The sequence below is a fragment of the Talaromyces marneffei genome, chromosome 4 (genome assembly GCF_009556855.1).
Source record: "Talaromyces marneffei chromosome 4, complete sequence".
Lineage (NCBI taxonomy): Eukaryota > Fungi > Ascomycota > Eurotiomycetes > Eurotiales > Trichocomaceae > Talaromyces > Talaromyces marneffei.
The window spans coordinates 555,953-570,570 of record NC_072351.1 but is presented as its reverse complement, the minus strand read 5'-3'; the positions used below and the strand labels follow the sequence as shown (position 1 = coordinate 570,570).

At 47.3% G+C, this 14,618-nt stretch overlaps 1 protein-coding gene across 1 annotated transcript; it reads right to left on the bottom strand.

The window, feature by feature from the left end:
• Positions 1-571: 571 nt before the first annotated feature.
• On the bottom strand, positions 572-12,814 carry EYB26_005276 (uncharacterized protein; the record flags this gene model as incomplete). Its single annotated transcript, XM_054264565.1, has 6 exons — positions 572-666; positions 716-1,060; positions 1,117-4,884; positions 4,946-5,035; positions 5,085-12,702; positions 12,767-12,814. The coding sequence occupies 6 exons, from the start codon at positions 12,812-12,814 to the stop codon at positions 572-574; spliced, it is 11,964 nt and encodes a 3,987-aa protein (XP_054120540.1).
• Between the last annotated feature and the right edge of the window lie 1,804 nt (positions 12,815-14,618).

The following is a 14,618-nucleotide window of genomic DNA, read 5'->3' as shown; positions in this document are numbered from 1 at the left end:
TGCAATGAATAGCCAGAAAATAGATGATAGTTAACTCGATCGACGAGAATCCTGATTGACCCCGCGGAGCGAAAGAGTCAAAAGTTTCTCTTTCCCCGTAACTTTTTTTTGCCATGTGGGGAGACTACCTACCTGTTACATCTCTCACCGCCTTGGAGCTGCTCTTCCATATGGAAGCCCTAAAGAGTTACATGAGAATGGAATAAACTACACTATGATTGATTGAACTATCAATATAGCCTGGAGGATAGAACAAATAGCCACAAGCTGCTTGTTGTAATCGCAAGAGACTGACTGACCTGCACTTCATATCAGTCCCTGGAAACAACGAACTATTCTCAGACCATGTCAAAGTCCTAAGAACAATCGCCTCATGAGAAGCACATAAATCTAAAATACAAAGGCCGTAAGGCGTCTCATCCTTCTGATGCTTTGCAAGAAACAAGAAAAAAGTAAAAAATAACAAAACAATTTAGTAGAAATCACTCAAACAATCAAGCGCCTCACATGCTGGTACAACGTGCATATCCTTGAGATCATTGCATAGAGTTGATAAAACTCCCCATTATTTTTAAGCAAAGCCAAAGTAATCGCCGCCGGCAGTCATAGCTTTGTAGAGTCGTGATCGGAGATCCTCATAGCTTTCGTACTCGGGTAGATCAAGTTCTATCATTGAATTAGTAACCATTTGGCATGTACCAGGAACATAACTTACGGTTGAAACATGTATGAGAACTTGGCAGGCGTTCTTTGTTGCCATAGTCCCGATGAATATTGAATCTGCTGAACCCATTCATACCTTCCAGCTCCTTGAAACCATTGAGTGGCACTTTACTGGTACCAGTCACAAATTGTAGCAACTTGGCACGCTCTTCTTTATCAAATGACCGAACAGCTCGCCAAAACCATTGGATCTGTTGCGACGAGGCAGAGTAGTTGTGATACTCTGTGTTGTTCTTCCAGTCGTCAACATCGATTTCGGGCAGACCAGAAATGAGTAGCTCGAGCTCCTGTTCATTGAAGATTGAGATGAGATCAGGCGGGATGATATCATGGAAACCTAGTTCGAATGTCAGTTTTGTTAAGTCTTCATGCTAGTCAGTCAACAAGACGTACCTTTGAGGAAATTTTCAAGCTGTTCCTTGACAGAGCCTGCTAGTTTATATTCAACCACTCGCTGCACGTACTCTTCCTTGTTCTCTTGGGTCACGGGAATGTTGCGACCATTTGGTATGAGATCGATAACCTGAGTCTCGCCGAAATCGTCGGTCTCAATGGCGAAGGTCTCAGTGATAATATCCGTGATATCGTTCTCCAACATCCATAGCAAAGATTTGTAGTAGTCCAGATCTAGCGTCTCCATGTCCTTGATCGACACTGACTTTCCAAGGATGCTCTTGTACACAGCCCGACTAAAGTGACAGTCAAGAACACGGCCTTCGTAGAGAGCCTTGCCGATGATGCGGCCAATAAACTTGAAGAACATCAAGTGTTCAGTGTTTACCCCACTCAGTCGGTTTGGATGGAACGTCGTCCGGTCAGACGCAACTGGAATAAAGAGTGCGTAATTAGGGTTGAACATGCCACGTGCAAGAACTTGGAACCATTCCCTTGTCACGCCACCGGCGTCGACACCCTCCTCGCCATGGAAACGAATGTTGAGTTTTCCATACTTAACTTCCTCTGCAGTCTTGAAATACAAGCTCTTGAAGGAGTCCAAGAAGACCTGATCTCTTCGAACAGAGAGTTGGAGAGGAGGATGAGGTTGTCGGACTTCAGCACCGCGTGAGTGAATACGACGGGTGAAGTAGTTTCGCTTGTTGTCAAACTCCAGAACTTTAGGGTTCTTGACAAGCAGAGAGAATGTTCCGCTCATAAGTCGTGGGTTCTGACGGACAAGCTCATTGAGAATCTTACGGTGTTCTTCGGTAAAATTGAAGAACAGATTCTCCATACCGGGACCAGTTTCAGAGGTAGGCGTTGCAACCGAATGCTCCCTACCAAATCGCGAAATGTGTGTATCCTTGAGGCTTGTGTTCTTACAAACAACCATGAGAGCCTCGATTAGCGGAAGCAAAGTGGTGGCGACGTTGAGCATGTTCTCTTTCTGTCTTATGATTGTCAAACAGGCACTGAGCTTGTTCCAGAGAGGGCCAAATGTTGAGTTTTCGTACAATGTTCTAAGAACATCCTCCTTGGGTACGGACTCTGGTTCGGCGCCCTTGACCTTGTCAACTCGGTTGGGATCAAATAGATAATCAAGGGCTGTCAGAATACGGAGCAGCTTGGCTTGATCGGAGCTAGCGGGGGAGAATTTTGACAAGGCCAACCCTTGCACATCTGTACCGGAGCTTGCTTGTTCGATGTGTGGAAGTAACTCATCAAGGTTGATCAGAATCGCTTCGCTCAATGTTTGTGCTTGAGAGATGAGCTCTTTGCCGATTACATCCTTTGCACCGGGTATCGCTGATAGATTGTTGATCGTCGAGAGCGTCTCCCGGAAAGTCTTACCATTGCATTCACGGGCCGCAAGAATACCCACCACTAGCTGTAGATTGTGATCTGGAATCACTGGAGGTTCGATTGTACGCTTCTTCGACTTCTCTTCGTTTTCGCTTGGATTGGTGCCGGCAGCATCTGTAACTTCGGGCATGTCGGTATCACGTACAACTGTAGTCTCAGCAGCAGCATGGCCTGAGTCGTTCTCTGCATCATCATCATCATCATCATCATCATCAGGACGTTGCGGTTCCTTACCCTTGGAGGCATCTTCTTGTTTTTCCTTTTCGCGTCGAAGAAGAATAGTCAGGGGCTGGGTTACAGTACTGAGGAGATGGGCCAGTTGTTCCATGCAGTTCGGGCTTTCCATGATCATATCCCTATCCAGCAGAGAGAGGAGTGCATTGAGGGGGTATCTGTTGTCCTTGGCCTCCTTTCCTTTGCCTTTGCGTAGAGCTCTGAGTTTCAGCATGGACGCTGATTCGTGTTCTGTCAGGAAGAACCAGGATATGTGAGGGTTGTACTGAGTCAGAAAAGAGAGCGTGTCAAGACATTGTTGCACAACCAGAAGAGGCGTCACGTCGATATTGGCACCACTCGACGCCAGAGGGGCTTGTGTGCGCTTGGCTGATTGGGGCGTTTTCTGGACAGAGGGCATTTTAGCACGTAACGACAAATGAGCGAAGCTCCGTTCAATCGCTGCTGCGTCAATGCTTCCGTCTTGGAGAATGGAAAGAATAAGGCTGATTGTTTCCACTCGGTTTTGGCGATTCTCGCAGACATTGTGAAGGATGTCGTGTAATTGATGGCGCGCATTACCTTGTAAAGGCATGAACATCAAACGAAGCAATGTGGCGACTCCAGCCTTGTCGAGAATTTGCACTATTTGACGCCGCTGAGGCTTCTTGGTATCCTGTTCATGTACTTCATCCCTATGCCGTTGGTCGACACGGCCGACATCTCCGAATTGTGCAAGTCGTCTTCCAGGAAGTGCACGGGCTTCTGTCAGAAACTCTGGTCCTAGGGTAGCTAAGATCTCATCTGGCTGATCTGCAAGCACAGACTGTCGTAGCGAAGGGTCAAGAGTCGCCATGAAACTTGCGGGGTCCATTTCCTCTGCGTGAGCAGGGCCTCCGCTAGCAGCAGCTTGTCGACGAGCCGACTCTCGCTCACGACGTCGCCGAGCTGCGGCTTCTGCTTGAAGAATCTCCTCTCTAATCTCGGGTGGCAAAGCTTCTAAGAATTCCTGGCTGATATCTGTAGGCTCCTCTCCAGAAGCAACGGCTTGAGATCGCTGTTCAGCCAGTTGTTGCATAATGACCTCCTCTCTAAGGTCTTCCGGCAAAGCCTCCAAATACTCTGGATCAATATCCATACCCGTGATCTCCACCTGACGACCACGAATATTGGTGTAAACCCGCTGTGCTGGTTCGGTAGGACCCGTTTCTTCAGCAGCAGCTTCAGCTAACGACTCTGCACTATCGATATCGTTCATAGGCTCGTCAACTTCCTCCGCCTCTACGATAGATGCTCCATGTTCAGCTTGCCGTGCAAACTCTTCCTGGCGCCGAGCTGCCTCTTCTGCCTCTTTTCTTCTTTGTTCACGTTCTTCTTCTTCTCTAGCGAGACGATCAGCTCTCTCCTTCTCGAGTCGCGCTTCTTCCCGGCGTCTACGGGCTTCTTCCTCTTCTGCTCGGCGCTTCTTTTCTTCTTCAATGGCCGGAGGCACGAGAACACGCAATAGAGAGTTGATGACACGCTGAGTCTTTTCAACGTGGTTACTGCTGAAGAGGATACGGGCTTCCTCTTGCCACCTAGCAGTTGTTGTTGCTAAAGCAAAGCTGATCGACTGCGATGGATCATCCCGAGATCTGCTAGAGGGGATCTGTGGTCGTCCCAGTTCAAAAATTCCTTGGAGATGATTGCCTGTCATCAATGCACGTCGGTCAACATGGACATGAATGCCATCTGGTCGAGTGATGACACCGAAACCAGGGCCTCCTTGGCCTTCAATGGCTTGCATGATGGCATTCATAAAGCTAACAGGTGTGTCCATGGATATAACACGACCGGTCGACGTTGAATCTACTCCATGAACCCAGTCTGTAAAGGCTTCGGTACCAGTGCCACGAATTTGCCCATTGCCGTCCGGCCCACGATCGGTACGGATGAGAAGCGGATTTGTGCCATCGTCAGTGTTGCGAGAAGTCATTTGAGAACGTTGAGAACGATAAGGAGGGATGGGAATGATTCCATTGCGATTGAAGCCACTAGGAAAGCTTGTCCAAGCTGGTGCTCCACGTACATGGCGATGATGGTGGTGATGATGTTGGCGAGAAGTTGGTGGTTCCTCGCCATCCCAACCCCAAGGTTCCATGTCCTCATCTAGGTGAAGATTAGCTATGATAAATAAAGTAGACACAAGAGAAGACAAGAAAAGAATTACCATCAATGTCTTCATCGTAAGAGAGTTGATCGTCGTCCATATCATCCATTCCTTCATCCAATTCATCGACCTCATCTTCTTCCTCTTCATCTAATTCAATGATTAGCATTGTCCAAATCAAAAAGCGAAGCTGACTTACCCTCTTCTTCATTCATTCCATCGACGACCAAGTCCTCTTGTGGATCACCTCCCATGCTGTTCGTTGGGAAATCGTCCATGGCACCTGCGGCTTCGTGGATAACACGGAAGAGGTTTTCAAATCGCGATCCATCACCATGAGGATCGACCTGTCTCAAGTCACCAAACTCACTCTCAAGCTGATTGAGCATTTCCGCTGCCTCCTCATTGTCCTCTGACATGTCTTCGCTTTCCCATTCATCATCTTCATCGCCCGCTAAGCTGTCATTATCGCGATCGCCAGTAATCTCCCCCGCCATGATCTCATCATCTTCATCATCATCCATGTCTGAATCATCGTCGTCTTCGTCGTCTTCATCACTGTCATCATCTTCGTCTTCATCGAGAAGAACCTCAATATCCATGCCTGTGTCTCCTGGCAAGCCCTCAATAGGACCCCGACCATCAAGATCCTCATCTTCATCACTAACAACCTCGCCATCATCTTCAGGCATATCTTCGTCGTAATCCATTTCATCACCATACTCATCATCGTACATCTCATCATCTTCTTCAGATTCCTCCTCGCTGGTATCTTCTTCATGGTTGGGCTCCAACATGCCTAGAGTTGAATGGCGGAAGAGATCCGGAGTTTCTTCTCGATCATCGTCCATATCTGAGACAGAAGTTGCTGACGATATTTCATACTCTTCGGTCTCACCCAGAGTGGAGATACTTGAGGTTTCACTCAGTATGACAGCAGTTTGTGTCAGTTTGTTCAGAGGCCGAAGGATGTACTTGATGACCCGTTTTGAAGCGGGGAAGTTAAGATCAACATCAGCAATTGAAGCTGTCAACGACGATATGAAATGCTTTTCGAACATTGTCTTGGCGAGTTGTCTTGTAGACGATGGGAATGTCGTGTCACCACTAGCAAAAGTATAGCCGCTGAGCATTTTATCAAAAAGGTCCGCTAGGCACATCAATCGCGAGTACTTCATGTCGAGTGCCTCAGTGGAAGACATGGCGTCTTTGTATGCTTTCAGAGCGTGTTCAAGAGTAAACCTACGAACAAAAAGCAACTCAGGCTCTTCTTCCTCGTCTTCAACATTTCGCCGTCTAGTATTTCCACCGAATTCGCCTGTCTTAGTGCACAATGCCACGAGCACTCGCATGGCACAAGAAGATGTGTTGCTGCGTTTTTTGAATGCCACTGATTCGTCATGCTCCAATGTCCCTGTAGGCACTAATGTGTTGAGTAGGTAGTTCAATACCCCTCCACGAGGTTTAGAAGGAGTAGTTGCCATGGGGTCAGCTTTGCGGGAATAATTGATGAATTCCACTTTCGTTCGATTGTACGAGGAGAGCAGCTCAGTCAAACATTGAAGAAGGAAGCATCGATAAATGTAGATGGGATGGTCATCTGCTTTGAATGCTGGCTTTTCTTGCTTCTTAGAATCTCGAGCAGCACCGAGATCGGCAATTGAGGACGATGGCGATGTTTCAGCGACAGACATTTCAGGCTCATTCTGTGGCTCTGGAACATTCGCAGTAGATCCTTCGACAGCCTCTGAGGCGGAATCTTTGTCTTCCACATCACGATAGGACAGTAGTTCAGACAATAAATAGTGAATCACACCATCCGGATGCTCAACTACTGGAGGCTTTAGCTCGACCACTTTGCCCTTATCTTTCGGCTCCGTGGGTTCTTTTTCTTCAACAGTATCCACAGCTTCGTCTACAGCATCTTTGCTCTCCGGTGCTGTTTCGGTTTTGGTGGCTTTCAAAGCCAGGTTCTGAGGTTTCTGGCTTGGTTCGAAACGTTGGATTTTGAGGATCTCGTTCGTCACTTCAACAAAAAGCTCGGGAGATCTCAAAACCAGATGGTACATTTGTCGCACATAAGCAGTCGTATCTGTCTGCCTCGAAGACCTAGATTCAAAACTAGCAGTTATCTCGCTTCGCATAATTTGTCGGACAGTGTCATCATCCTCAACAATGTGGCGCAATATCAGCATGAAAGCACCTTGCAGCTTATCGTTGGAAGAACTCGATAATTGTTTCAACATGACAAAGAGGCGTTGAAGATTACGTTTCTCACCCATGCGAACTGCGATGTGCCTAGCTCTTGTGAGAATGACAAGGATTCGACACACCGATAACGCGAGAGACTCATCCTTTCCGACCCTAGGTAAGACGTCAAGTAAGGATTCAAATAATTGCACTTTCTCATCGGTGGATAGCAGAGGTGGCTTGAGATAAGCTGGTCCGGCATCAATAGGCTCGTCGAGTGTCGAGGGGGAGTTCCACTGAATTTGAGGCGGCTGAGCGTCGTCCGAAAGTAGCTTCTCGATGACTAGCAGAACTTGCCCAACCCATGGTGAAGATTCTTCTGCTGCCTTATCGGAGATAGGAATCTTTATAAATCCAAGCAGAGTCATGAAGCACTGTTTCAGTTCATCTAACGTTGCATTGTAGATAGCTCTGTCCTGAAGAACAAGTGCCAATAGATTGGCATAAGCCGCAATCTTCTTACCAGAAGGCTGGACATTATCATCGATTTGTAGTGAAATCAGTGATTGCACCAAAGTTTCACCGACTTCCTTTCTGAATCCCTCTGGATCCCGATGTTTCTTCGTTGCCGATGCAATAAGATCCGCTAATTCGAAAGTGACATCGTGGTGAACATTAAGAACGTCAAGGCAGCGTTCTATCATATTCTTTCGGACCTTATCCCGTTCCGCATCAAGATCTTCAATTGTAGTGATCTCACGCCTGCGCAGCTCTGTTGACTGACCCACGGACTCACTTGGGGCGCGACGGTGCATTCGTGACGAGTTATCATTTTGAGACTCGTTTAGTAAAGCTTCTGGATCACCGAAATATCGACTTAGTGCTCGTGTAAGAAATTCGGCATTGCTACCGGCATCAGGATCCAAATTGTTGTTGGAACCACCATCACCTTGTACTAAGCGAGGCGGTCCTTCACGGATAATTCTGGCTAGAGCATAATTGGTATCCGTTACCGACAAATTAGAAGGTGCTTCAGCTACTGGTGCTTCCTCTGCACTTGCGTTCGTTCTCCTAGTCGACTCGAGGTCAAACTCTGGTTGTAGTCTTGGTGGTCGTCGTAACCAAGACTGGGCATGGCAGTACTCATCTGAAGTTGCCAGTACATTGTTGCATCGGTAAAGAGCCTCGTGTGCTAATTCCAGGTTGTATCCTCTTTCAACCAGCGTATTCAGCCGCTCTTGGTTGAGGAAAAACTCCTTTTTCGGATACTCTGAATAGAATTGATGGCCGTTGATCTTCTGAAGGACAGCTCCATTCTCATGTTCACCGTCAAGAATAGAGCGGAGAATTTCAACTAGACACTTCACAATAGAACTCGAAGCTCTATCGACGAAGTCGGAACTCCAAAGCTCTCTTACCATGGGCAGCACTTCCATTCGCAGATCCACCAAAAATTGACCAGGACTGAAGTAATCTGGGCGGTCTCGCTCACGCTCCGTTGACAAAAGGGCCTGCGTCTGGCTTGACTCCTTAGCAGAAGTGACCTCCGAGAAGAATGTCAAAATAATCTTCAAACCACCATAGGCTGATGCAAGGCGAGCCGACTTATTAGAGTCGTCAACTCCTCCAGCCTGGGGTGCCAAAGTATTGATTTCTTGTAAGAACAGCCCACATAGATTTCTCATCATGTTCAAGCCATTCTGTCTCTTGAAGGCAAACAAGATGGCGGTCAGGCAGTGCGAATGGGATCGTTCAACAGGTGCTTCAAACAATAATTGTGTAAAAGCGGACAAGATGACAATGAGGTACGAAAAGCGATCCTTGACATCCAAAGACTTATTCGGGGCTTCCAGTTGTAGTTGGCGAAGCACAACTCCAGCGATGGCATCAGCCACCATTGACGCATTCTGTCTGGAATAAGTGTCAGGTCGACGTTTCCCGAGAATACCATGTCCAAGCAAATGAAAGAATCCCGAGATCGTCGTCGGCAATGAACTGAGGAGGTAGCGAAGGGTTTGTGAGTTCTTGAACGCAGGTTTGCGGTCATCATCGGATTGAGCACCTTCATCTGCAGATGCAGCTGGTGCAGAATCAGATTCCCTGTCTTCTGGAGCGATCGGTGCTGTGGACGAAGTCGGTGGAGTGGGTTCGAGGTTGGATGAAGGGTTGCGCCTATCATCACCGATAGACAATCCAAGCGCATCGTTAGCTTCGTCACTGCCCAAGTCATAACCGCGTACTTTAGTGGCCTCAATCCAGCGTTGCGGCAAGTTCTTCTGCAGAAGAATCTCGTCCCAAACACAGGCAGCGTGAAGTTGGCCTAACGTTGTAACGAGATGTGTATACTGCTCCGTTAGGTTTACTTGGGAAAAGGCCGATGTCTGTTGGCTAGGGCGTGTTTGATACATCGGAGTTGTGTAAATCTCACGAAGAATATCAGTCAGTACATGTGTGGCGACCAGATGCTTCACATAATAGGTTCCGCGTTCTTTCGCTAGCCTATTCTCCCTCTCAGTTGACTCAGTGTCCATAGCATCTCCGAGGTCGGGCTTCGTTAATGAGGTGAAGAATCCTTCCGGCTTGGGCTCTTTGTAGAAATCGGCAAGACAATCAACAGCATCTTGGGTCCGCTTGACTATTGATGGAATAACAAGATGAGGTTTCGTTTCAGCCATCATGTGTACCAACTGAGTTAGTTCATTGTTAGCCTGACGGCTCTGAAAATCGAAAGTCAAGCTGGGCAGAGTGGCAAAGTCCAGAATGAATTCAACACCTCCGGTTTCAATGAAATATGTGCAGTTGACCTGGTTCTCAAAGAATGCCCCCAGGAAACGCATGACTGGATAGATATAGTTCGCAGCAGTAAGTCCCCACTCATCTGCATCCGAGGGAGCAGATTGGATATCTTGCACATTTGAGTCGGGGATTTGGCCGAGATTTAAAGTACCACCATTGGGAAGCGTTCCTTCGTGTAATGCAGGGTAAGTAAATTGCCCATCGCGCTTCACTGCTTCCTCAAACGATTCACCAATGTCCGCGAACAAGCTGTGTTTCCCTCCTATTACGGTCAAGTTTCCCTGTCCATCCGAAGTCCATAACTTGGCACCGGCGCCCTTGTAAGCCATCTTTTTACACAACAAACCAACGCGGGCTACCATCACAAGGATGGCCGACATGACAGACTTCTTCAAGGCCGGATGATGCCTGACGAGTTCATCAAAAGTCGTTCCTAGGGAGCGGACTAGATTGGCATCCATACATTTAACATGCACGGGGCTCTCAAATATTTCAAAATAGCTTTCTAGGGCACCCGAAGATTGAAACAGCTCCAGTCCAGCCGAATTGAGACAGATGGCACCGAATGCCTGGGGAATACAAGACATTGCTTCCGAGGCAGGTATAATGCCACGAGCTAGCTGCTGATCGGGAGTTCGAGAGAGGCAATAGGAAACATTTGCAGCGGTCGAGGAAGTTGACGAAGAGGCACCAGGCTGAATCGCAGATTCGTTCTCCTCAGTTATCACAGTGGCGTCGGCTTCAGGGGCTTTCAGCTCTTTCAAAGTAATAGCTTCCAGAAGACTCTTGCTAAGACCAGCTTCAGCAATGACAGCATAACTAGTGGGCTCATTATGTATGAAGCTGCTCAGGATGCTAACCGCCCCACTCCAGACATGGGAACCGAAGATCTTCGCATTTTCGAAGACGAGGCGTAGCGCAGTTAGCAATGGAGGAGAATCAACAAGGTTGCGTAGCAATCGATCGAATCCCCCACCATTATGCTGCATAATATGATTTACGAATCTGAACAGCCATCTCAAGGATTGCTGTTGGAAGTACGGAATGTCGTAATCAACAGATGGGGTGCGATACTCGGTCGGTATACCGATTCCCTGATTGACATTGTCGAAGGCAGACTTGGTTTCAAACCCTATCAGATCGGAAATTGCATCAAATCCCTTGGCATCAGCCAATGTCCCAAGAGCATCTCGCACGGCGTGTACAAATGTATCAAGAAACTCTAGGACACGTGGATAGACACGTCTTGCCTTCTCTGTGCGGAGATTAAGGACGTCCACAAACATAGGAATCAAGCCAGCAGCGATCAGAGTTTCTGGTGTTCTTGAACTTGAGCCTGGTAATGTCCGGAGCAATAGGAGTAGAGCATCTCGACATTCATCAGATTCCTCACCATCATCCTGGTCAGCAGAAAGCTCTGCGATTGCCTTTCGTGTCAGGAACATTAGGATTCCATGGTTGACGTTGACATTCAAGGCGGCACAGACATCAGCAGACCTTGACTTGTGTTTTGTGAGAGCATCCAAAGCATACAAGGCAGCGGTCTGTGTAGTTCGTAGTGCCGTGAGATCTCCACTAGCACCCAAATGAGCCAACTCGGCAAGCTGGTACGTGATCTGTAACCGCTTTGGCTGATCTGAATCTTGTTGCAAAATCCTCTGCTGCATAATAGCTTCAGGGTATAGATATGCTAGGTTGGTAAGTGCAAGAATCCGAATGGTTAGGATCTGTTCGCGAGTCACATCGGATTTTACCAAAGACTGAGCGACTCGGGCTCGATGTAAGAAATCGTATCTTGACTCCGCTGGAACTTCACTCAACTTTGCCCCAAGAATAGTCTCCAGAGGGCTTGCTGCAACAACTGTTGCGGGTATTTCGACCAACTTCGAGCTTCGAGTAGACTCCGCTGGTCTAGAAGATGGTGTGGCCGCGTACACTGAAGGAGACTCTTCGTTACTAGACATACGGCTGAGTCGAGGCGTTGGCATGGTAGCACTTCTCCGCAGTGGCGTAGGGGTAGATGGAGCCTGGTACTGATGAGACTGCTCGCTTAACTGCGTTTCCGTAGGCTGTTTCTCTTGCTCAGAGACGCCAGGGTAATATACAGCACGGATATTCCCCCATTCTTCCCATCCATCTTTTTCCCGCAACAGTACAACAGCGTCATTGGCATCATGCCTTGTCTGGAGAGTCTTCTCCTTTGCTTTTACGATGGGAGAAGTCGGTGCACCTGGCGGCTTTCCAAATACAGTTGGTCTAGGAAAAGGTGACGAGAGTTTTTGGACCTTATCAAGATCAATATTGTAATGGGCAGCCAGTAGAGCCTGCTGAAAGTGGGTGGCGCTTGCATTACGCTGCCGAGCGTGGTATCGCTGGGCGAGTAAAAGAGCAAGTCGAAGGGTCGTTATTAAAAGGCTGTTTGATGTTGTATTCAACAGGTCGTTCAAACGGTCACTGCTGCTATATAGACTGCGATTTCCACATTTCTCTTGCAGCAATTGTGAAAAGGATAGAATAGCCTCGACAAGTTCTCGATCACCCTCAGGACCGTAGCCAAGGCCGTTGAGTATTTCATCAATATTGTCATCCTGATCTGCGGCTGCATCATGTAAGACGTATCGACTGAACGGCGTCACCTGAGGACCAAGATTCAAGCCATATCGTTCAATCACAGAAGCTAAGATATCGTCAAATCGATCCAGCAGAGGTATCCAATGGTAGAGGTCGCCTCGTGGAAATGGCCAGGTTCGTGGAAGGGTCCTGAGATGTGATGGAAGCTGAGCGAGAGGGGTCTTGGTCGCAGATTTGATGAACTCGGACAGATATGGCGACTAAAAAAATGAAAATTAGTTGTCAGTTATCAGGTCATCAAGTCATTGATAAATCTCTACATACGATTGTAGCCTCATGCTTTGAGCCTGCCGCCTTCTTAATTCTCCCCATTTTGTTAAATCAGTAAAGAAATGGCCACCATGGGAGAGAAGCTAGCTCCCCAGGACTTGGGTTGGCGTTGCCAGTCTCGGACAAAAAAGTGCGCGGGTACCAGTCGATTACTGAGCAATTGAATGACGTCTTAATATAGCTTTATCGAAGTATCAAGGGTTCGGAGACACGGCAGTGAAACAGATGACCAGAGGGAAATTCCCGATCGCCAATGTATGGGGTCGATGTGAACAAAAGAAGTGAGTGTGTTCGTTAACTTCGATATCGAGCAAACAGCTTCTAGAAAAAGCCTGAACTTGGAAAACTGCGGGAGGAAGACAGAGCTGACGGTGCAGGTCGGCGCTCTGATAAACCTCTCAAGCGTCTTTGTTCAAGTCGGAGGGAATGGAATGGAGGATAAGGAAGGTATCTTTGATTTTCGGTGAAAAGGAAAAGGTGTGATGGGTATCAGAATGAAAAAGAAGTTTGAAGCTGTTTGAAGTGAAGGTCGATGTTAGTGCAGGTGGGGACTTTCCGCGCGGTGATTGACCTTAGCGGCCTGGTCCAGTCACAGCGCTCCTGGCTACAATGACATAAACAACTGCCCGCCGCTAGCTTGATGTTAGGTATCGACACTACAACGAGTATAGCGAATAGAAACGATGTGAGCTTGTATAGGAAGATTTCACTTCAGATAGGAATGGAGAACACTCTGATATCTGATAGAATTTAAAGAATAATGATTAGGAACTCTTCTCATCACTACATTATTAATATAAGGTCAGATAACTACTAACTATCTGCAGAAGTCTCTAGACATCTTCTGTTCATTATAATTAGGTTCTACTGTGTTTTTTTTTGGAATTATTCAATGTTCCTACATCTATCTAGTGATTTCTTGGTGTTGTAGTTGATTGATAGAGCATATTTATCTATTTGTCACAGGGAATCTGTAGATTATGAAGTATATATAGATCAATCATCATTCGAGGTCCAGTTCACTGCAGGCAGCTTCCGGACCCTGACTGAAGTTCACAACTGTAGGACTCATCTTGCACATGGTCACGCTGATGAAGACACTTCACCCAAGGAATTCAGTGGTGACTTACGGCTCGTTGTTTAAGTTTCATCCCAAGTTCTTCAAGCTGAAAGAGTCGCAAGTCACTTCCTTAGTACGCTCTATAATTCGAGGTACAAATTTCAGCATATGATATTAATACGTATATCAAAACCTGAGAACGGCTTTCACATTGATTGCAAAGCTCTGCTTACTACAGCCTTCAGGCCAGACAAGCAAACTGCTATGCTAACTCCAGTATTCAGCTCTGATCGACAAATTTCAGAACGTGGTGCGATGTGATCTATCATCCACGGAATGCGGATGTTCTCTTCCATTCTCGAACAACTCTTTCATAAAACCAGATAGGTATTCCATCGAGAGTCAAGAAGAGGCCAATCGATTGATATCAAGAAAGGCTCTGAATTCTTCATGGCCGACGACGTCTCCCGCCGCATCCCCAGTGTAATTCAAAGTACTTCGTAGACACTGACAAGGCGTGATACGTATATCAGGCATTGTGATGCATAGACAAAAATGCCGTGTATGCTGCTTCCACTGCAAAAACTGTATGTATGCACTCGCATAGTCACAGTGTATGGAGCAAGGGAGAGTCGTCTATCGATATTGCCGGATGGTTTGGGCTACGGTAAGCGGGGCCCGATAGCCGAAAGACTGAGGCTTGGGGGCGGCTTGCCTGGGTAACTACAGTACTTAAGCTGGTCTGTTCCTCTCGATACACGTGATTTATGCCTTCCTCTTCTTTTT